General features: G+C 41.0%; 1 protein-coding gene across 3 annotated transcripts in view; it reads right to left on the reverse strand.

The window, feature by feature from the left end:
• Window positions 1-5,704: 5,704 nt before the first annotated feature.
• The window catches only part of LOC120525115 (probable cation-transporting ATPase 13A3), a 127,905-nt gene continuing 109,023 nt past the window's right edge, over window positions 5,705-24,586 (reverse strand). For all 3 annotated transcript variants that reach the window (XM_039747137.1, XM_039747139.1, XM_039747136.1), the window contains one exon: window positions 5,705-8,115. In XM_039747137.1, coding sequence (XP_039603071.1) covers window positions 7,903-8,115 — 213 coding nt within the window. In that variant the 3' untranslated portion in view covers window positions 5,705-7,902. The remainder of the gene's footprint in view (window positions 8,116-24,586) is intronic.

The raw sequence follows: 24,586 nt of genomic DNA on the forward strand, positions 1-24,586 counted from the left end.
GTAGGAAACAAACCCCAGGCAGGGCGCCAGCCCACCGCAGATATTAAGAAAATGATAGATCAAAATGTCAACTGTTGACTTGCGAAACCTCCCATTTTAAAAATAGTGTTATGAGTAGCACAAACGAGCCTTATTCTACATTGCGTCATTTTATAGTGAACAAGTATCTTTTCACACTAAAGGCCAGATAAATTACTGGCAGGGAGTGAAGCAGGGACGTTTTTCTTAAAACCTTTTCAGTACTGTAATGATCAGGCTGCAGATTCAGAGGGCTATGTGGCTTGACAGTAAATGAGCGCTGGGCTGAGCACTGAGGAGGTCCCAAGAAAAAGGATGGAAGGAGCGCAAGAGACAGGATTGAGAATGCGGGGGAACCCACTGACTGGTTATGGGTGTTACAGTTGTGTTAGGAGAGGAAATTAAATATCCTGGATAAGCACAACTGAGGGAGGACACCTGCAGAAACACAGAAAATGGCAGATGACAATTACCCTCCACTACCACCATTGTGACTAAATGGAAGAAGAAGCCCATGGATGAGCTTGGCACATCAGGGCCTGTGGTGAGGCAGTCTGACATCCCTGATTTAATGCCAGGGTGGCATGATGGGACCAGCAGTTGGGAAGCCTACTGGAATCAGTTTAAGGCCAATGGTTGGAGAAGCAAGAACAGGGCAACAAAACTGGTCACAGCTTTGGAAGGGGAGGAACTGAAAATTCTGGAAGATATCCCAAAAACAGATTTAATGCTCCTGAATAGACTATTAGAGGCCATTGAATGCCAGTTCGAATGGAAGGAAACTAAACTGGGGGTTAAAAAAACAGTCAGGTCTGCCAAACAGGTGAGCACCTGGAGACCTTCGCTGCTGAAGGTGCAGGGCTTGGTGAATCGAGTATACAAGCACTTCCACTGTGTAATCGGGGATGAGTTGGCACAAGATACGTTTCTCTTGGTGTTGGCACCTACCACTCTTCGCTCAGCCACCAACTTGAGAGGAGGCATGGAGACAAGTGTCACACACGCGCGCTTGGGAGTTAAAAAAAAAGGGACCAGAAAACGCCAATTTCAGGTCAAGGGGAGGCTGGTTGTGCTATGCCTCTCTCTTCTCTCTCCGCAGACTAAATACAAGAAATACTCCCTGTCCAGGCCCCGAGGATGTCACTACCTGGGAACAGACTATAAAAACCCCCTCATCCTCCATACTTGAGCAGTTCTACTTTGGACTCGAATCCGTACACATTGTACTAAATCTTAATCCCTTTTGCAGCCAGGGAAACTATACGGTGGCTGCTCCAAACCTTTGTTGTGTGTCCAGTCATTTATTTCACACAAGCCATTGAATTTGAGTTGGTGTGCGGAGAGGAATCACCCTCTTCATTGGCCTGGGGAGAAGACAAAGCCATGACAAGTTGTTCACCACTGGAGAGCAGACTCTCCGTCCTGAGAAATGAAGCCCTTGGCCAGGCTTCCCCAGTGGAGTTTGGGCCAACCCAAGTTTTCTCATCCGCTGCCCTACCTCCAGGCTGTTGGTATTGTGAGATATCCGGTGGTTTTGTCCTCGTTGACCTCCTTCAATGTCCGCATCTACGCCTGGCGAGATGCGGGGAGAAGGATGGAATCCGACATAGGAGGGACATTACCAGGTGCCATGGCAGTACCAAAGCAGCAGGGTGCTACCAGTAATTACCTTGGGACAGTTAGGGCAAGGGGGTTACTCTCATTTACTCATCCAGGTCTGAAGCATGCCAGTGAGGACTCTACTTGACATGGGTGCTATGGCCACTATGGTACAGACTGACTTGCTGCTGGTGGGCTGCTTTTTGAGAGACACTGGTCCTCATTTTGTTGCTGCCACTGGTTCAACTGCTCCAATGGAACTTTGCACTATGGCACAGATTAAAATAGGGGATAGGACTTGGACCCATCCTGTGTGGGTAGCAACCATTAGAGAGCCATGCATCATAGGTATGTTTCTTGGTTAAACTTTTTTTACAAAGTGACCCTAACAATTTCGGCCAGTGCCCCCTTCCCACTGCTCAGTGAATGCCTACCATCAGAATGGTCAGTGGTGATGCAGCTGGGGGTCACCCATCCTATCACACAGGATAATGGTTAATGGAATGGCAGATTAGAAAACCCATGGAAGGAGAGTTGTCCAGGGCAGGAGCCTCCGCCCAACAGCAACAGCTCAAGGAATTGATGCAGGAATATGGGGACTGTTTTGCCATCTCCCAAGAAGACATCGGCCGCACCCAGCTGGTACGTCATACCATTGACACTGGGGAGGCCCATTGAATCAAACAGTGCCTGAGGTACATCCCCTTGAGATGGGAAGCTGAGGCAGAGCAGCTAGTACATGACATACTGACTGCTGGGGTTATAGAACCCTCCGATTACCCCTGATGTTCACCCTGTGGTATTAGTTTGGAAGAAGAGCGGCAAATGCCGCTTCTGCATTTACTATCTCTGCAATAACACGGAAGGATTCCTACCCACTTTCAGTATGGAGGAGGCCCTTTATCTAGTGTTGGGATCCAGCTGGTTTTTGACATTAGATTTGAGGAGCGGGTATTGGCAGGTGGAGCTGGCACCAGAAGTCAAGGAGAAAACAGCGTTCTCAGTTGGGGGTGGACTGTGGCATCTTTGGGTGCTTCCTTTTGGCCTTTGTAACGTCCCAGCCACCTTTGAGCAGTTCTGGCGGATATCCCATGCTCCAGTTGCCTGGTGGATTTAGACAGTATGCTAGTTCATGGCTCCACATGTGACGCTGCCTTGCACGCACTCCTTGTTGTGCTGTCCAGATTACAGGAGGTTGGACTCAAGTTGCACTGTGGGAAATGTAAACTGTTGTACCGGTAGGTTACTTACCTGGGCCACCGGGTTGAGTGAAAATGGGGTGACCATCGATGATGGTGATACGCGACTGGCCTGTTCCCATCAACATGAGGCAAGTGATGAGCTTTCCTGGGCTTGCTTCATATTACACACAATGTGTCCTTGGGGTTTTAGCCCTTGCTAGACCGCAGCATCAGCTCCTTAAAAAGGGCCAAACGTTTGGGTGGGAAGAGGAGGAACAACTCGCCTTTCAAGCTTAATAGGATGCTTTGTGTCAGGCTCCCATTTTGGCTGCACCAGACCTCACCCTGCCTTTCATTCTTGACATGGACACTAGCAAGGTAGAGTTAGGAGCTGTTCTTACTCAGCTGCACGCACAAGGGAAGTGCATGGTTGCATACTTCAGTTGGATTTTAAGTAGGGAAGAACATAATTACTGTAGGTCATTATGTTTATCTGCACGCTAACCAAACAACTGGTTATGGTGGTTAATGAAAGTCAGTTTAATTAGGACCAGCAACTACCCTGATCCTCCTGGCATGTGATACAGGAATCCATCAGTATCACTATTCACTTTATTGGCCAGGTACGCTAATGTGTACTAACAGTTTGTCTTGATAGTATTGGGGCAACATGTAAGGACAACACAGAAAACAAACGATAAACATAAAAAGAGAACCGAGAATTCCTGCCTCCTTGGAATTTGGATTACCTCCAGAACGGGATAAGTATTTGTCGGGGCCTGAATACGCCCACATTCTGCAGAATCGAGTTGATGCCATCCACGCTTTTGCTAGGAAACGGCTGCGCGAGGCTGGGATACGTCAAAAGCGCCATTATAACATCTGAGCTGCGCAGCTCTCATCCAACCCGGAGGACCAAGTCCGAGTATATAATCCCAGATGAAAAAAAGGGACGCTCTCCAAAACTTGATAGTGCTTGGGCTGGGCCATGCCAGGTGATTGAATGAGTAGAGGAGGTGGTGTATTGGGTTCAAATGCTACCAATAGCCTACAGAGTGTTCCTGTACCAAGCTTGACTGGCACCCTACAGAGGAGGATGGGGTGACAAAGCACCACCCGTCTTGGAGGAACTGTCCCTCATTCCCACACCGGAGGACTTTGATATGCCCTTGGGGATGAGGAGCTGGAGAGGTGGGAGGACATTGTAATGATCAGGCTGGGGATTCATGTGGCTAGACAGCTACTGAGCATTTGCTTTCAGGAGGCGCATTAAGTTATGAAAATTAAACATCTCACCAAACTTGGGAGGGCAGAGAGGAGGGGGTCCCGGGAAAACGGTGGAAGGAGCATGAGAGACAGAATTGAGGGCAGAAGGTGCTGGAATGGAAAAGCTCTTGCTTGGGATTGATGATGGAGAGCAGACGGACATACTGTGCAGAGTGAACGATCAAATAGAGGGGAACGAGAGTGAAAAGGTGGCGTGCTTCTGGGCCGTAACACTGAAGTAGGAGACGAACGGTGTAACGGAGTTAAACAAGTCCGACTGGGATGGTAAAGTTGAGGCGTTTCCCACGGCTTGAATAGTGGGAGTTTAGTTGGAAGACAGTTAATAAAGGCTCAGCAGTGATCCAGACTCCTAAAACGTGTGTTGATGTTGTTCATCCCTGTGTGTTTTAGATTATGTTTATTATTTGGAAGGTCAGCACTTAGAACCGTTGCTGCACAGCATTTCTGAGCTGTAATTATGGTGACCAGATGTCCTGTATTCAGGCTATGTGACCTGTTAGGCTGACCAGACTAGTTTCTTCTGGGAGAGTTTCATTTTTAATGCATTGCATCCCAGAATTGAACATAATGTCCTATTCTGAGGCAGCTGAAATGTGAAGGAAGTCCTGGATTTCAATCTCACAAGCATTTTAACAAGGTACATGATACTCCATGGGGGAATCCCTCCTGTCCTCGGATCTTCAGTTTTACCTGCGTCTAGCACGCTCCCTGGGTTAGTTGTGTTCTGTTTTGGAACCACAACAATCTGGTCAGCCTACATACAAGCGTCCCGATTTGGGGCTTTGAAAGTCTGGTCACCCTTGTTGTAATAGCACAGCCATAGCTTTCTCTGTGGTTTTCTATTTTAAATGAAAGACTGAATTTTAACTTTTTATTTCGGTACAGGAATTTGTTTTCGTGAGTAATGCGCCCGTTTCTTTTTGATTCACATGAGGTGTGTCGATATGTAAAGTTCATAATGTACATCGGCATTTTGGATTGATGTCATAATGTTAAATTGAGCAAACTCGGATTTGACAGCTCAGCGCCGAATTTCAGAGTTGTGAATCCAAGTTAGAGAGGTGTTCCAGTTGAAAACTTTCCACTTCAAATGGAACACAGCAAAAATACTGGACCCTGTCTGACTGGTTTTAACACATGGTTCTCAAACGCCAGTTCAGTGGCTGCAGGTTTTCATTCTAACCCTTTTCTTAATTAGTGACCTGTTTGTGCTGCTAATTAACTTCTTTTGAATTAATTGTAATTGATCAAGTATACGGTGTGGATCTCCAAACCTTGTTCTGGCTCTGTGTTTCTCGTCACAACACACACCCTCACACACACACACAGTAGGGTCAATTCAGCATCGCCAATTCACCTAACCTGCATGTCTTTGGACAGTGGGAGGAAACCCGGGGAGAACACGCACACTCCACCAAGGGAGGACTGGGGCAGCAATCCTTGCTCTGCTTACTGCGAGGCAGCAGCGCTACCAGTGTGTGCTAACATAATGCTTTCTGTATTTTGTTTTGAACCAGGATGAGGCCTTTGCTATGAGAACTCTGCATTCTCTACATACGACTCAAGTCATATACTTAACCATTTAAAAAAAAATAATAAGAAAATAACCACACACTCAGTAAAAGAATTTCAGAAATGTATTGAAGTTGCCAAGTTTCATTGGTAGAATTTCTTTTATAATTAAAATCTTTCATCTTTTCAGTGCATGCTACCACCTTTTTATAAAGGTGCTTTGTACCATAATTAACCATACTCGTTTGCTTCTCAGCAGACAAAATAATTTAAAATAATTAATTTCAACAAAAGACAAAGAAAAAAAGAGTCGCTATATATAAAGAGAATGCACCCCTTCCCAAGTCCAAGTAGGTTCTGCCATACAAAGAACATTTCTGCAGGTGCCATCTCCGCTCAAAAGCAACAAAGAGCATTGCATCAATGGCCTGTAAGAAGCCAATGTTCTACACTTGTTGTTGTGTGCAGTTGTTAAATGTCTACATTTCAAACAGGAACCGATGGTACCTGTGCACACGACCTTGCGCATTTGCGTCATCAGCATGCCTATATTACATTTTAGTCATATTTAGGGCGCAGGCCCTGTGCCACCACCATATGCGGTCTGTGTTAAAAACAATGACTCTGTAAGCACCACCCACATGACAAACTGGCTTTGTTGTGCTTTGGCTGAACCGCACCCCTGCTTCTACAAACATCTGTGCACAGTGCTGCTCAACTGCCTTGTCTTTGGATAGAAATCTGCAAAAAATCTGCAGTTGTTGGGTTATCTTTATGGAGATCATCAACAAGTAGTTACTGGGTGCAGATAAGCGATTAGAGGGCATGAAGGAGATGCAGTGTTGTGCCACAGAAGAGGTAGAAGCATTTATAGGTGCCCCACAGAACATGGCTAACATTTATGAAAGCTCAAGAGGCTAGAAAAGATAGTGTCCCCCGGCCAGATGAAAAGAACATGACAGGGGCACGGTGGTCCCCTACGAGGCCTGAATGAGCACTCTTCGAATAATAGGTTCTGCGTGAGTCCACGTTTCCCTCTGAATGAACGATCACCAAAATTGGTGTTTACTGGAAGGTATCGTGGAAGTGCCTTGTAAGATGGAAACATCTAAATGGGTTGAGATGCCTCATCCCCAAAACACCACAGTTTAAACTTAAACTGCCGTTCTAGTCAGTCCATTTTCAGAAGCCTCACCAACAAAACTTAAATGGATCAAGCACACATATCTAAAATGGAAGGGAATAGACACTTTCTTCACGACATGGAGAAAATGTCCAAAAGTTAAAATAAGTGAGTCTCTATTAGACAGGGACCTCAAGGGAGGTTCACTTTTTAATCAGAGCTTCTTTTTCTGCTGTAAGACTGAATCTCTGCACCAGCCGGGGTGACTTACTGCCATACAGCCATAGACTCTATAGTAGGCCTGAAACTATCTGGGGGATAACAGGTTAATTAGGAAGTTTTTTAGTAAGTGCTACTCTTTCATAATTAAAAAAGATAATTCTGTACTAAAAGCATTCATTATTAGCAGAACCGGAAATACAAAATAATGTCTAAAACTGGCTGGACGGCCACACTCTATAGTGTCAAAAGTTCACAAATACTAAGTACTGCTTTTCCCAGGTTGGTGCCCACTGTACCCAGCCAGTCTGGTATAAACTGAATATCATCGGAGCAGAGAAAAGAATGCGTTCACCTAATCTAGACATGTAACATTTGGTTTGGATTGTTTGATAGTTTATATATTATTTAAATATAAAAACATTTCTTTTGATTGACTTTGATATAATATTTTTTCCTTTAATCTATTGTATGATTATCTAAATGCAAATGTCATTACAGGTACAAGCACAACACAAGGCACAGATGTGGTTTTAGTATGTGGCTGCCTCTGGTGTGCTTGTATGTAACTGCAGAATTAAAAACATTATCTGGACAGTGATGCAAAGTCTATATAACGGTCCTGGTCAACAAGAGGCCTTTCTGGACGACAGGTCCCCCATGAATTATGAATTACCAATGACAGCATTGCTGGCTCAGGCTCTCCTACTACAAACAAATGTAATAATGAAGACATTGCCTTTATAGGAATACTGGTGGACCATATGGGCCGAGAGTTGGCCCCCTCGATAGGTTTGGAAGATAGCTGTGTGCTCTCCTACCTCTGGTGTGGCAGTAATTAAACTCTGGTTATACTGCTTGTGGAAAAACATTTTTTTTTGGTCCAATGACTAGATTCCTTCCACTAACCAACTCCACAATGGACCCTCTGGGACCACTCACAAACACTGACTGCAGTTCTAGTCATAAGTTGGTAGTCTCTGGAGGCCATCCTTGAGGCAGGGTGCTAGCCGACGAAGGAGGGGGTGCTTTAGTGCTGCTCTTGGGTCGAGGAGGCCAGTCTGGGTCCAGCATTAACTCCTGGGCCAGCCTTTTGTACTTTGCTTTCGGGGTATTTCCCTTTCGCCAGCAGCAGAAACGTCGGCCGTAGGAAGCTGACACTTCGTCAAGTTCAAGCTGCAAACAACAACAAAGAGAATGTCAGTGTTTCATTGCTATGTTCATATACAAGCCACAGAATCTGCTGACAAGTTACATTTCTTTAAGCCTGCAGCTAACATCTGCTCTCAACTGTGACCACTGTGTATTCAATATATAAAATAAAAGAATAAACATACTGTATTATTCATCATATACAGTACTTACATATATTAAAAATCAAAAGACACTGAACCATAAACAAACATTACATTTATTACTGTCTCTGCTGTTGAAGTGGCAGACTACCAGTGGCGTGTTTACAAAATGAATCAAAATTAAACCTATTGTGCAGTTTTACAGACCAGAGCTGTTTCCAATACTCAAGCAGAACAAACGTTTGTTTCTCCACAGCACAACTGAATCCTACAGTCTTTGGATGATGTGCAGGATGGGAAGCTGGGGATGAGACAAATCCTGAACACCGAGTAGCTGCCATCCACCCAAGCAAGCTTACAAATACTTAAATGATGAAGCGCTTAAATACAAACAAGCCTGCCGTGACTCACACTAAATATTTAAACATTTAGACAGTTTACTGCAGCTTTTGTGCAGACTGAGCTGGGAGACATCTTTAATTATGGGTTGTCAATCCTTTACATGGCTTTATAAATTCAGAATGCAGGAACTTTTTCAAATTCACTAGAAGAGATTTATGCTCTCTTCTGTTTTAAGACTTCTACTGCATTTTCTCATTACTTTCAATTCTAAAACTATGCTTAAATGTTCAGCATCCCCTGGATATGAGAAGCATTACATTAAAAAAACAAATTTCAAGGAAATTACAACCTTGATGATTCATAGAGAACAATGGGAAAGGGATCTTGCAATTCTGTGCCTTTTCTGACCTTTTAATTACGGCATTAATAAAATGCACTTTACTTCGATATGTGCCAAACACGCACTCTGGACAGTAATACCTTGGTTAAGAGATCCTATGAGACTGAAGCTCCTTCACAACAAAGAGTGCATATAAAATGTGCTACGGCACATCACACAAATTCAATTACCAGTCTTTACAGCAAAGATTATCACAGACAGTGTTTAGGCAGAGTAACATCAGCCATCAAACCTAACATCCCGCCAGGCATTAGAATGCACAGCCACATACACTCACCTAAAGGATTATTAGGAACACCATACTAATACGGTGTTTGACCCCCTTTCGCCTTCAGAACTGCCTTAATTCTACGTGGCATTGATTCAACAAGGTGCTGAAAGCATTCTTTAGAAATGTTGGCCCATATTGATAGGATAGCATCTTGCAGTTGATGGAGATTTGTGGGATGCACATCCAGGGCACGAAGCTCCCGTTTCACCACATCCAAAGATGCTCTATTGGGTTGAGATCTGGTGACTGTGGGGGCCATTTTAGTACAGTGAACTCATTGTCATGTTCAAGAAACAAATTTGAAATGATTCGAGCTTTGTGACATGGTGCATTATCCTGCTGGAAGTAGCCATCAGAGGATGGGTACATGGTGGTCATGAAGCGATGGACATGGTCAGAAACAATGCTCAGGTAGCCCGTGGCATTTAAACGATGCCCAATTGGCACTAAGGGGCCTAAAGTGTGCCAAGAAAACATCCCCACACCATTACACCACCACCTCCAGCCTGCACAGTGGTAACAAGGCATGATGGATCCATGTTCTCATTCTGTTTACGCCAAATTCTGACTCTACCATTTGAATGTCTCAACAGAAATCGAGACTCATCAGACCAGGCAACATTTTTCCAGTCTTCCAACTGTCCAATTTTGGTGAGCTCGTGCAAATTGTAGCCTCTTTTTCCTATTTGTAGTGGAGATGAGTGGTACCCGGTGGGGTCTTCTGCTGTTGTAGCCCATCCGCATCAAGGTTGTGCGTGTTGTGGCTTCACAAATGCTTTGCTGCATACCTCGGTTGTAACGAGTGGTTATTTCAGTCAAAGTTGCTCTTCTATCAGCTTTAATCAGTCAGCCCATTCTCCTCTGACCTCTAGCATCAACAAAGCATTTTAGCCCACAGGACTGCCGCATACTGGATGTTTTTCCCTTTTCACACCATTCTTTGTAAACCCTAGAAATGGTTGTGCATGAAAATCCCAGTAACTGAGCAGATTGTGAAATACTCAGACCGGCCCGTCTGGCACCAACAACCATGCCACTCTCAAAATTGCTTAAATCACCTTTCTTTCCCATTCTGACATTCAGTTTGGAGTTCAGGAGATTGTCTTGACCAGGACCACATCCCTAAATGCATTGAAGCAACTGCCATGTGATTGGTTGATTAGATAATTGCATTAATGACAAATTGAACAGGTGTTCCTAATAATCCTTTAGGTGAGTGTATCCCTCCTGTGTTAACTACGTTTCTTATAATGAACTAAAATGCATCTATTTCATTATCAAAGGAATTTCTGTATATCTCTAGGACTGTTTTGGTTCTAAGATCACTCCTAATGCTTTAATACCAATACTTGCCACAGTACAGCCATAGCCATGAGGGGCAGTTCCATTTTTATCTTCACCGAAACATGGCTGCAGAATATCACTCTTGATGCAGCCACTCAGTTGGATGGACTGACCACTTTCCAAGCAGAAAGAGTTGCTTCAGCAACAGGTAAAGTGCATGGAGTTGGTCTGCATGTTTATGTGTTTAACAAATGGTGCATAAATGCTGCAGTAGAGTCAAGCCAGTGCTGGAATGTCTAATTGTAAAGTGCAGTCTTTTTTACTTGCCACGGGAGTTTACCAACATTTTTATTCAAACCATTTACATCCCTCTAGGAGTTAATTTTAAAGAAGTGCTGAATGTACAGTTGTGCTTGAAAGTTTGTGAACCCATTAGAATTTTCTATATTTCTGCATAAATATGACCTAAAACATCACATTTTCATTCAAGTCCTAAAAGTAGATAAAGAGAAACCAGTTAAACAAATGAGACAAAAATATTATACTTGGTCATTTATTTATTAAGGAAAATGATCGAATATTACATATTTGTGAGTGGCAAAAGTATGTGAACCTTTGCTTTCAGTATCTGGTGTGACCCCCCTTTGCAGCAATAACTGCAACTAAACATTTCCGGTAACTTTTGATCATTCCTGCACACCGGCTTGGAGGAATTTTAGCCCATTCCTCATACAGAACAGCTTCAACTCTGGGATGTTGGTGGGTTTCCTCACATGAACTGCTCGCTTCAGGTCCTTCCACAACATTTCGATTGGATTAAGGTCAGGACTTTGACTTTGCCATTCCAAAACATTAACTTTATTCTTCTTTAACCATTCTTTGGTAGAACGACTTGTGTGCTTAGGGTCGTTGTCTTGCTGCATGACCCACCTTCTCTTGAGATTCAGTTAATTTTCCTTTAGAATTCTCTAATATAATTCAGAATTCATTGTTCCATCAATGAAGGCAAGCCATCCTGGCCCAGATGCAGCAAAACAGGCCCAAACCATGATACTACCACCACCATGTTTCACAGATGGGATAAGGTTCTTATGCTGGAATGCAGTGTTTTCCTTTCTCCAAACATAACGCTTTTCATTTAAACCAAAATGTTCTATTTTGGTCTCATCCATCCACAAAACATTCTTCCAATAGACCTTCTGGTTTGTCCGTGTGATCTTTAGCAAACTGCAGGTGAGCAGCAATGTTTTTTTGGAGAGCAGTGGCTTTCTCCTTGCAACCCTGCCATGCACACCATTGTTGTTCAGTGTTCTCCTGATGGTGGACTCATGAACATGAACATTAGCCAATGTGAGAGAGGCCTTCAGTTGCTTAGAAGTTACCCTGGGGTCCTTTGTGTCCTCGCTGACTATTACATGCCTTGCCCTTGGAGTGATCTTTGTTGGTCGATCACTCCTGGGGAGGGTAACAATGGTCTTGAATTTTCTCCATTTGTACACAATCTGTCTGACTATGGATTGGTGGAGTCCAAACTCTTTAGAGATGGTTTTGCAACATTTTCCAGCCTGATGAGCATCAACAACTCTTTTTCTGAGGCTCTCAGAAATCTCCTTTGTTCGCGCCATGATACACTTCCACAAACATGTGTTGTGAAGGGCAGACTTTGATAGATCCCTGTTCTTTAAATAACACAGGGTGCCCCACTCACACCTGATTGTCATCCCATTGATTGAAAACACCTGACTCTAATTTCACCTTCAAACTAACTGCTAATCCTAGAGGTTCACATACTTTTGCCACTCACAAATATGTAATATTCAATCATTTTTCTCAATAAATAAATGACCAAGTATAATATTTTTGTCTCATTTGTTTAACTGGTTTCTCTTTATCTACTTTTAGGACTTGAGTGAAAATCTGATGATGTTTTAGGTCATGTTTATGTAGAAATATAGAAAATTCTAAAGAGTTCACAAACTTTGAAGCACAACTGTACTTTACATAACTGTTACAGATCTGCAAACCACACATTCTGATGACTTTATTAATGTGACTGGAGATGTTATTCACATGAACTTGGAAGACAGATCTTCACAACTTTTATCAATATGTAAATTTTCCAACCAGGGTAGAGAATAAACTGGACGCTGTGTTTACAAACTCTTGCAATGCGTCCAAAGTCATACCCCACACACATCATGGCTCTTCTGATCATGTTTCTGTTATACTACTGCCTACATACCGAACGCTGCTTAAATCATCTCTCAAACAAGTCAGGGTGTGACCAGTCAGCGCTGTTTCAGCTCTGCATGACTGGCCATGTTTAAAGCAGCTGCCACCTATGTCCATCAGATCAAACTAGTGGAGCAGGCATCCCAAGACACTGGCTACATTAACAAGTGCACAAATAATATCACTGCTTCAAAGACGATAAGAACATGTGCAATTCAGAAACTGTGAGTGACACTGGAGGTATCTGCAATGTTAAAAGCTTGTAATGCTGCTTTTAGATCAGGTGACAAGGTATCCATCATGGACAGCAATTGCAAACACATCTCACGGCATCAAAGCAGCCAAACGGGGGTATGGCAAGAAAAATCCAAAACCACTTTCAGGACACATGACACATATGGCAGGGTATCCAAGCCAGCACAGACTATAAGACCACAACAGCTATCTGCAATGGTGATGCACCCTTTCCAGATGATTTAAATAATAACTAAGTACAGTGTGATTTCCTGAATGTGAGGAAGTCCACCCCTCCTCAGGAAGAACATGTACAGTGGCTTTTCACTTCTGATGTGAGAAAAACTATGTTGAAAGTAAACCCACACAAAGCTGCCCGACCGAGTGCTCAGAAAAATGTGCAAACCAGCCGATGGATATCTTTACAGACATCTTCAACATTTGCCTGAGGCAAATAGTCATCGCCAAGTGCTTCAAACTCACCACTATCGTACACATTCCAAAGACATCCTGTCTCTTGCCTCAATGACCATCACCCTATAGCATGCACACCTGTCATCATGAAGTATTTTGAGAGGTTGGATATAATTAGAAATGAGTACATTAGAGGGTCTGCTCAAGTTGGACGGTTGGGAGACAAAGTCAGAGAGGAGAGATTTTGTTGGTTTGGATATGTGCAGAGGAGAGATGCTGGGTATATTTGGAAAAGGATGCTAAAGTTAAGAGGAAAAGAGGAAGGCCTAAGAGGGGGTTTATGGATGTAGTGAGAGAAGACATGCAGGTGATGGGTGTAACAGAACAAGATACAGAGGACAAAAAGATATGGAAGAAGATGATCCGCTGTGGCAACCCCTAAAGAGAGCAGTCGAAAGAAGAAGTAGTCTTGGGCTAATTGAAAGACTCTCTCCAGTTTGCCTGTCGCCCAAACAATTCCACTGAAGATGCCATAACATCTACATCACTAGATCCAAGAGACACTTATGCTGGAATGCTTCTCATTGACTTCAGTTCAGATCACCATCCCTTAGAAGCGCATAGGGAAGTTGAGTCTGCTGGGCTACAACACTTCCCTACGCAACTGGATCCTAAAATTCCCGACAGAGAGATCCAAAGACAGTCTGTGTCAGAAACACAACTTCCAGTACCATCAGACTAAGCACTGGTGACTCCCAGTCCACTTCTGTTTATTCTGCTGACTCATTACTGTACAGCTTCATACAGCACTAAAACAATCATTAAGATTTTGGATGACACAAGGGTGGCGGGTCTTTTCAACAATGGGGAAGAGTCAACTTACAGAGTGGAGACATAATTATTAGTGGATTGGTGCAAGTAAAGCTATCTTTCTCTTAATGTGGACATGACAAAACTGATGATTGTTTACTTCATTAAGGTCCACATGGTAGAATTGGTCAAGCACACCAAATTCCTTTGTGTGTAGCTGGCAGCTGACCGTAATTCATCAATTAACACGTCCTCCAGAGACAAGAAGGTGCAGCAGCACTTACTTTGGTAACTGAAGAAGGAAAGTCTACCTCATCCCATTCTCACTACATTCTACATGGGTACCATCGAGAGCATTCAGACCAGCTGCATCTCTATCTGGTTTGAAATGGCAGTGTCTCTGACCCTATTGTCCTAGAAAAGATAGTGCACACAGCTGAAATGTTAATTGGAACTCCTCTGCCTTTCATTAAAGACACTTTATAAAGTGTTGCTTCAGCAAAGCCTACAGCATTGTGAAGGTCATCTTCCATCCCTTCAATGGTTTCTTTGTCCCACCCACCCTCAGATCTGCTCCTTGAAGTTTATTTATATGCAGTACATTTTCTACACTTGTGACTACTGTTGTTTTTTATTATTACTTGTGCAGTGGAGTATATCAACAGACAGTTGTAAATAGAGTAAATAAACAGAGTAAATATAAAATTAGTGTTTCAGGATTTCATTGACGAGAACAGAGATGTTTTGATGACTAACTAACCAACCCCTGCATTAAGGCCATAACCCTACAGTAGCTGACAAATTTCAGCTAAACAAATGGTATCCATTACTTAAGGGCAGGTAGGAAAAGGCAGTGTGTGCACCCATTGGTCTGAGAAATAACTGTTTGGGATTGGTTTTGAATCAAAGGTTACTCTGCACCATAATGCCCTATTGGCCAAAGGATTTGGACAGAGAAAATATAAATTTGGTCACTTTACCCCTCCCTCTCAAGAGGAAAGAGATTACCTTTACAGTCTGTACCAGTAAGTGGAGACAACAACAATGACCTTTATTAACGTAGAAACATGTTTGTCAGGGAATCTAAAAGAATCTGTCAATGGAACAGAATGGGTGATGGAAAAGAATACTGCTAGTACGGTCAATTTAAGAGGAGAAAGGAGGATTTGGAATAATTTATTTATTAACTGCAATTTTTCAGCCAAGGTTGCTTCCCTGGGTGGGGTTTAAAGTCTTGTTTCAAGTCCTTTTAATTCTTTATGTTAATGTTACTTTTGTTGATTATCTGCTGTATTTTCTTTGCCTGTGTCATGTTTCATGTGTTTTGTGAGTGGTCCCTCAAGATGTGGAAGCCACCTACCAATCATCACCAGGAACTGCCCTTCATTTTATAAATCTGGAAGGTGTCGCACAGTTCCTGGTGATTCATTTTAAATGTACTAGGGAGTGGCGAGTTCTACAGTTCTTATTTGATATTCTGGATTTTTTGACTAAATACTATGTTTATGACTTTTTTGGCTTATTATGTTGGGCCTCTAGTTGCATTGGATTGTTTTGGGCACATCCTTTTAAACTTTGTACTCAACAGTTCACAAAGATTCTACAAGAACCTTTTTGTGTCTAGCAGGGGGTTTTGATGGGATTTTCTCCTCTGCGGGGCATTTTTGGAAGTGCTTTTGGGACTCCTAATTACAACAATAACTAGACACAAAGCCACAGGAAACAAATAAATTAAGGATTTGGATCTAAGGAAGTTCAACCAAGAAGAGGCAGAATATGACCAGCATGTAACTCTGTCAGGGACCATATGTATAATAATGTGTGCAATCATATGTGATTTTTGAAGATCCAAAGGAAGTTTAAAGTGAAGAGAGGGTGGTACCCTCATACTGTAAATGTGAAAGGGTTGGTAGATATCAGAACTGAAAAATATAATTCCATCCTGAACACCATAAAACCTACAACCTGCCAAACAATTACCAATTGTATCTGATCAAAGGTCTCCTCTGCATCTAGTGAGAGACAGGCAGCTAGAGATGGTAAAGTTGGACATTCAGCAATACTATTGAGGTGGCGGATGTTGTCCATACATAAGACTGAATAGAACTGGTCTGATCAGTGTAAATTAATTTGGGAATAACACTTTGTAAGCACTAAGCAAGATGTTTTCTCAGAAATCATGCAGTAGTTTAAAGATGTTTGAGGTTTTCTCCTTATTTTCAAACAAATATTATCTTTAACAAATTAAAAGAGTGATTTACATTTATGCAGGTTATGACAGCATTTAAGTTCTGGAAAAGTGGGTTGTAAAATTCATTTTGAAAGGCAGATAAATGCTCAGGACGCACACCATCCTATTATCACAATCAATCTTTATCTCTAGAATTCAATGCCACCGCAAGTTCAGTCTTTGAAAGTTGGCATGAGGTTGGAAAGAAACTTTTTTTTTTAATCACAAGATTTGTATTTGTTAGAGACCCAGTTTAGTATTGATATCCAAAAGTGGAGGTGAATAATCCCTGTCTTCTAAGTTTAAGAGGCAATAATTTACTGGATTATTAACACCAGACATATAGTACGATACACATCTACTGTATAATTTAAATACTCTTGCAAACTGCACCAGACACATAGTATTATGTTCATGTATGCTTGACCTTAAATTCAGCAGTTTCCTGAAGCGGATAATTGAACTATAGCTGTGTTCTTTAAATATGAGAGGCGTGACTTAAGATTATAAATGTTCTATTTTTTTAAATGGGCCAATTCCCTGGCAAAGGCAGTTGTGAAATACAAATGGTACTTTGTATTGCTTGCCAGACACATGTTGAATAGTCCACAGGGCCAGCATCAATAGCAATGATTTGATCCACATTGCAGGGAAGTTTTTGGCAATTGTCAGCACTTTGGAGTAGATGGGAATTAAATCTGCAGAGAGCAATAAGGGATGTAAACAACAGAATAAGAAACATCATGTACAGTTAGGAAAGGTTTTGAACTTGTGCCTTTATTTTTTTGGTCATTTTGCTCCCAACTTTAGAAGTCATTCCTGAACAGTCTTACACAGCTACAACCCTGGGAGGTATTTAGAACATCACTCGTTGCTTTTCTGTATTAACAAGCTTTTAATCCTGTTTAGTTATCCTTTTTAACTTTTTAACATTTTTAGTAAACTCAATGAGTTGCTAATACAACGTAATGAACTAAGTTAACAAAAACATCTTCAGAAAAATATTAAAAAAAAACACTGTTCAGGTAATTTATTCAAAATGATGTATGTGCACGGCATTTTGAACACTATATTTATTTATTCTTTTTGTATGGGCGCATTTTTGGACGAACCTCACAAGCCCGATCGACTCATGAGTGGCTTCTTTCGAAGTTTACCTTTCACTAGTACGAGTGAAATGACAAGCACAGAAATTTTATATATTCGGGAATGACTTTATATAATCAAAAATCAACATTTTTATAAAATCAAAAATGAGTTTATATATTCCAACGCTGACTTTATACAATCAGGTTTTGACGTTATATATATTCAGGAGTGACTTTATATATTCTAACTCTGACTTTATATATTCAGGAATGACTTTATATATTCTGATGACGACTTTATATACAGTAATCCCTCGCTATATCGCGCTTCGACTTTCACAGCTTTACTCTATCGCGGATTTTATATGAAAGCATAACTAAATATATAATGCGAATTTTTCATGGCTTCGCGGGTTTTGCGGACAATGTGTCTCTTTACTTCCTGTACATACTTCCTCAGTTGGTTTGCCCAGTTGATTTCATACAAGGGACACTTTTGGTGGATGACTGAGAAGCTAACCAATCTGAGCACGCAGTTAAGTTCCTGCCTGCTGAATGCAGTGTTAACCAGGAAGTCTCGTCTCGCTCATTCAGCATCAACGTGTTTCGCTGTGTAAAGAGTTGTGCTCTTTTGTGTTTATCTTTGTGCATAGTCAAGCCCTTCATTATGGCTCCAAAACGATCTGCTACTGCTTCAGGGGCCGTGCCCAAGCACAAACGGAAGATGTTAACGATTGCCGAAAAGGTAAATGTTTTGGATTTGTTGAAGGCTACGATTCTTTTTATTTAAAAAGTAGAAAAGGAATATAAGATATACGGCCGCAGTGTCCTTTTAACCAGGGTGCAAAACGAGTTGTAGGTGGATGTAATAAGGCAGTAGTCTGGATGGAATCTGCTTTAGGGATTTGGATTGAAGACTGCCAGAAGAAGAACGGCAGTGCTACACAATCGCCTGAAGTGGCTCCTTTGGAAGAGCTGTAACGCTCTCCTTTGTTGTGCAGTAAAATTAAACTCATTGTTATCAGACAAGTCATCGTGTCATTGTTGGCGAGTAACCATAATTAATTTTCTACTTACAGTACTTAGTACATGTACGTACGTTTAGTGTCACTGTACACACATTTACTGTATACAATTTTCCTTGCATTGTACGTATTTATTGCTGGTGGCCTGTCAGTCGTAATTGGCTGTAAACATATGTGATATCGGAGACACTCGATATCTTTAAAATAATATTTAGGTTTTACTGTATATAAACAGTGTGTTTATATATGTAATTTCAATGAATCTTACCTAATATCTAAGAGAATACAAAGGGATTATGCTGTATAACTCTGCGGGGAATATTTATAAACAGTGTGGGAGAGTTTATAAGGGCTTAAAATATATAAAAATAACCATACAAACATATGGTTTCTACTTGCGGATTTTCACCTATCGCGGTTGGATCTGGAACACAAACCCCGCGATCGAGGAGGGATTACTGTATTCAGAAATTACTTTATATATTCAAGTTTTGACTTTATATATTCAGAAATGACTTTATATATTCCTAAATTCATTGCAATTGCCTGTTTGGCACTCCATATGGCACTATATAATAGATATATAAAAAAAAAGCTAAGGGGATAGATATATAGATAGATAGGAAGGAAAGGCACTATATGATAGGCAGACAGGGAAGCTGCTATATAACAATACAATTACTGTTATTACTATTTAGATATTATTTATTTACTTACTTCCTACAGCGTAAAGTCATGAGTGCAGAGCTTCCCATGTACATATACAAAGTACAGCGATGGCAAAAGTGCATTCTTGATCCGATGTAGAACAGTCATCATGATTTGAGTTTGCCTCTGTTATAGCGTGTGTGTTTAAACTGCAGTTTCTAATGCCTGGTGAACACGGCTGAGAGAATAACAGAATAAAAAAAAAAAAGGTAACCTTTACAAGTATCATAAATTACACCAGCTGTTACAGACTGGAATCAAATGTATGCTTTTATTTATTTTTTTTAAATACTAATAATATGTGCAGCTCACTTTTCAAAATGGACTCATCTGGAATCGAACCCATGAAGTTCAGACTACCAGTCAAGAGCTGTGCCACCACACCACTCCACTGCGGGTTGTTTTTCTGTAGTTATATTTTTGAATAAAAGGGCTCTTGTTCTATTATATTTGTACCTTTTGTGAAACTGTTTCTTTAATATTTGGACTTCAGGCTTCACATATGATAAACTTCATGTCTACATTTTGTTAATTATGACTAAAACATGAAAAACAATTCTTTTTTAACAATGTGTGTACATAGATCTATGTAGACACAGAACACACATGAAATGCGAGTGTTCCAAATAACGATATAGTATTTATAAAAGGTGTCATTTTGCTTGACTTCTCACTCTATACAACTCCAAGCAACTGACACGCAGGTAAACAGACTTGAGCTGAGAAAACTGTGCGACGGTGGGAGATGTGATAGTAGGCTGCTTGCTGTTTGCTGCTTAGCCACAAATTTAGAAGACAAAAGATGTGACGGAGAGGTGTGAGGCAGTTTAAGGTGGGACGAGTCTACGAGTTTTTTTGTAGGCTCTGGTAATTCTAGTGTTAAAGTGCCTCGGACACATTTTGTATTCATGGGCACTGAAATTAAAACCTTGAACCTCGATTATGAGATTTTATCTATCATCTAACAGCAAAGCAATGGCAAGTGAAGCATTTGTGACAGAGAAGGAAAGCAATTGGGAAACAGTTAGTTCTGCAGTGAGTATCATAAAAGGGAAAAGAAAAAGTATTCCTTGGTGGAGGAGTTCACCAAACAGAAAAGTGCTGGATCAAATTTAAATTGAAAGTGAAGCTGCAAAAAGGACAGGTAGCAGTATGTGGGTGGAAGGCAGTAGGAAATCATCTATAAATAGGAATCTGCATTAATGCTGAGAATTATTCCAAAGTCTAAAATTTACAATTTTACCAGCTGGGTTCAGGTAGAATAACAGCTTGTTCAGGGTCTGGCGATAAGTGCAGCACAGCACAATCTTTTTATCACTGATCTCCACAACAAACAGCAAAACTGGCTACAACTCTCAGAACGCAATTTGAATGTTTTATGGTGTGCTACACTAAAATTAACCACATGGATTTTTAAAAGTCAGATGAGGCAGACACAATTACAACATAATGTTTGTTTCAAAAGTGGGGCATGTCTTTATCTGAAAGCCTAGATTCCCACAGGAAAGAAATGTTGATTTTTTTTTTCACCACAAACTCTTGAGAATGCTTTATCTTGTAACATTTAAACAGCGACCACAAAACTGAAATAAAAAAGATAAAAGCAACTAACACAATGCTCAACTGTCTCGCCACAGCTCCCTATGAAAGTAATACCACTGAGAATCACACACAGAGCTTCCACAGACACAAGTACCCCCATAAAGGCTTGAATCAATCCAAAAAACAGAACAAACAACACCAACACCACTCCATGACACCCTTCAATATCTGCCAGTACTGGAGTAAGTGTAACTTCTGAAACCCTTACACCAGAATCTGTGCTGACATGAAGCCTACAAATTAGGATTTGTAAAAATGTAACAACATACCACATGTTCTTACAACAAAAGCCACTGACATGGACTCAGAATCCATCCATCCATCCATCCATTGTCTAACCCGCTGAATCCGAACACAGGGTCACGGGGGTCTGCCGGAGCCAATCCCAGCCAACACAGGGCACAAGGCAGGAACCAATCCTGGGCAGGGTGCCAACCCACCGCAGGACACACACAAACACACCCACACACCAAGCACACACTAGGGCCAATTTAGAATCGCCAATCCACCTAACCTGCATGTCTTTGGATTGTGGGAGGAAACCGGAGTGCCCGGAGGAAACCCACGCAGACACGGGAGAACATGCAAACCCACGCAGGGAGGACCCGGGAAGCGAACCCAGGTCTCCTAACTGCGAGGCAGCAGCGCTACCACTGCGCCACCGTGCCGCCTACTCAGAATCCTCAATGTATTGATAATTTAAACATCAGAGTCCTTTTCTGATAAATGTGGACATATTTCTTAATAAACTAGAAAAAAAATGTGTGCGACATAATACAAAAAGAGCAGTCAGTTGCTGTCTGACTGAGCAGATTAGCAGACTGTACGTTGCTATGCATGAATGTGCTCTGCATGGTTGGATTCTTGGAATTTGTTTCAATGTACAATCTTCTTCTTTCGGCTATTCCCGTTAGGGGTTGCCACAGCGGATCATCTTTTTCCATATCTTCTGCATCTTGTTCTGTCACACCCACCACATGCATGACTTCTCTCACCACATCCATAAACTTTCTCTTAGGCCTTCATCTTTTCCTCTTTCCTGGCAGCTCTATCCTTAGCATCCTTCTCCCAAGATACCCAGCATCTCCCCCTCTGCACATGTCCAAACCAAGACAATCTCGCCTCTCTGACTCTGTCTCCCAACCGTCCAACTTGAGCTGACCCTCTAATGCATCGTTTCTCAGCCTTTAAAGTATTTGCAACCCAAGTTTTCATAACAGTTTTAATCGCGCCCCCCCTAACATTTTTTTGAAATGTAGATGCATATTTTATTATACCTACTTAACTTTTATCGACATTTATCTAACTCTTTATTTATTATTCTAGTGTCAGAATGTAGAGTTAATTTGTTTTGGTTTCAACAGATGTTTTTTTCAGATTTTTGATTCTTGTTTTCTTTTTTTCACATTTTCGCCCCCTTTTTGTTACTTTGCGCCCCCCCTAGGGGGGCCTGCCCCACAGGTTGAGAACCACTACTCTAAATGTACTCATTTCTAATCCTGTTCATCCTCGTCACATTCAGTGCAAATCTTAGCATCTTTAACTCTGCCACCTGCAGCTCTGTCTCCTGCTTTCTGGTCAGTGCCACCGTCTCCAACCCATATAACATAACTGGTCTCACTACCGTCCTGCAGACCTTCCCTTTCACTCTTGCTGATACCCATCTGTCATAAATTACTCCTGACACTCTTCTCCACCCATTCCATCCTGCCTGCCCTCTCCTTTTCACCTCTCTTCCACAATCCCCATTACTCTATACTGTTGATCCCAAGTATTAAAACTCATCCACCTTCGCCAACTCTACTCCCTGCATCACCATTCCACTGACCTCCCTCTCATTTACACACATGTATTCTGTCTTCTTTATACATTTAATATATTATATAAAAATTATATATTTAATAAATATAAATTTATATATTCTTTATACATTCTTCAATGTATGCTTATTATTTTTTCTCCTTTTTTCTTTAACTGTTTAATTGTTATGTTAAGTCAAAATGAATGAAAATACTTAAACTAAAATGCCCTACTAATGCATAAAACAAATACACAAAATCAAGTTGTACCAAACAAGTTGCAACTACTTGAAAATTAGAAACACTAACTGATGTTAAGAATTGCCTTTAACAAAAATGTATCTGTTGATAGAAACCGACCCTGCCAGTCTCTGCCATGTTTATACCAAAAGTTCACACGCATCACTGCTGCAATGACTGTGCTTATGTGATGCGAAAAAAATGAATTAAACTTATTAGAATCAATTCAAAAACACCCAGCAAATATAAAACTGAACTGTACTTATCTAACATAATAACAGTACTAGTAAAAATTATTAACCCCCCAAGAAAAAAAAACACAAACACAATAATAATAGCAAATCTATTTGGTCATTGTTTTCAACTACATGATATTGTTGTAGTTGTAGACGTTTTCAATATTTTGTCAGCTTTTTCTGCTCATTAAATAGCAGCAGAATTTCCTATGATTTGATGCTCTGCTCCGTAATTACTTCGGCTGTAAAGCGTTAATCCTTCATGTTAAATTTGCTCTTTTGCCTGTACATTTCAGAGCACTGGCTGCTACCCCTGTGACTGAGATGGATTTCATCAAATCTCTCTTTCTGGAACAGGAAAATCCTGAACCCTTTCAACAAAGCAGGATTAACAAGTTATCTGTATCTTCGGTCCCATGAATCATGTAATTCTGGTTTAATCTGTTCCAGAAACACAGGCTTAGCTAAATCCAGGTTTTCTGGAATGGAGTTAGACCAATTCCCATGCATCCCAAACTATTTTAACCAAATTTCATACTAATCCAGCTTTCTGGAACAGATGTCAAGAGATGGAAAATGCAAAAGAGAGCCACAGTCAGACAAAGCAAGGGTCAAAACCAGGAGTTAAAATTTGAAATTAGCAGCCAAAATCAAGACATTAATTGTAAGGGATAAGCAAAATTAATTTGAAACCCAAAACACTAACCTATTTGATTTAGAAAGTAACTATGCTACAGAGATACTGTTCATTGCATATCCATCAAAGAATAATGCGGCTCTGAACATCATGTCCAGGATGTCAACTACCAAGACAATCGTGGTCACATGGCACCTCCAAATGGTGTTGTGTAAACAAAGAACACAAGATGTGAGCCAAAATAAACTTTATCAAAACAAGAAATAAACCACAGAAATTGAACCCTTATGCCAAATAACCACAAAATACTCACAATTCGAAGTGTAACAGCAAGCAGAATGAGAGATTTGCCACTTCAAATGAGAAATGGACCACAAACAGCAATGTGAATAAAGTAAACAAGTAAACAAACAACAACATGGGCATAATCTGTCACAAAATAGTAAAACGGTTAAAACAACTCCATTTGGCAATTCCAACAACAGAACACACGATATTTAATTGCTACAACTGACTATGAAAGAATTTGATTCAAATCTGTACGTGAAATTAATGCTATGTTATTTTAGACGCTTCTATAGCAAAAGAGCAATTGTTATAAACAGAAATAAAAATATCTACAATGTACACAAATATATGATATGCAGTTTGAGTATTTGTAAGTGTTAATGGTATAAAAATACATTTTATTAGAGTTCAAGTGGCATATCGCAACAACATAAATATGAAAGTCATCAGAATAATTGTATACGTTTATTAGTATTCCACGCCAATATGTTTGTCAAAGTCATGCCTGTAGC

The sequence above is a fragment of the Polypterus senegalus genome, chromosome 3, assembly GCF_016835505.1.
Source record: "Polypterus senegalus isolate Bchr_013 chromosome 3, ASM1683550v1, whole genome shotgun sequence".
Classification (NCBI taxonomy): domain Eukaryota; kingdom Metazoa; phylum Chordata; class Cladistia; order Polypteriformes; family Polypteridae; genus Polypterus; species Polypterus senegalus.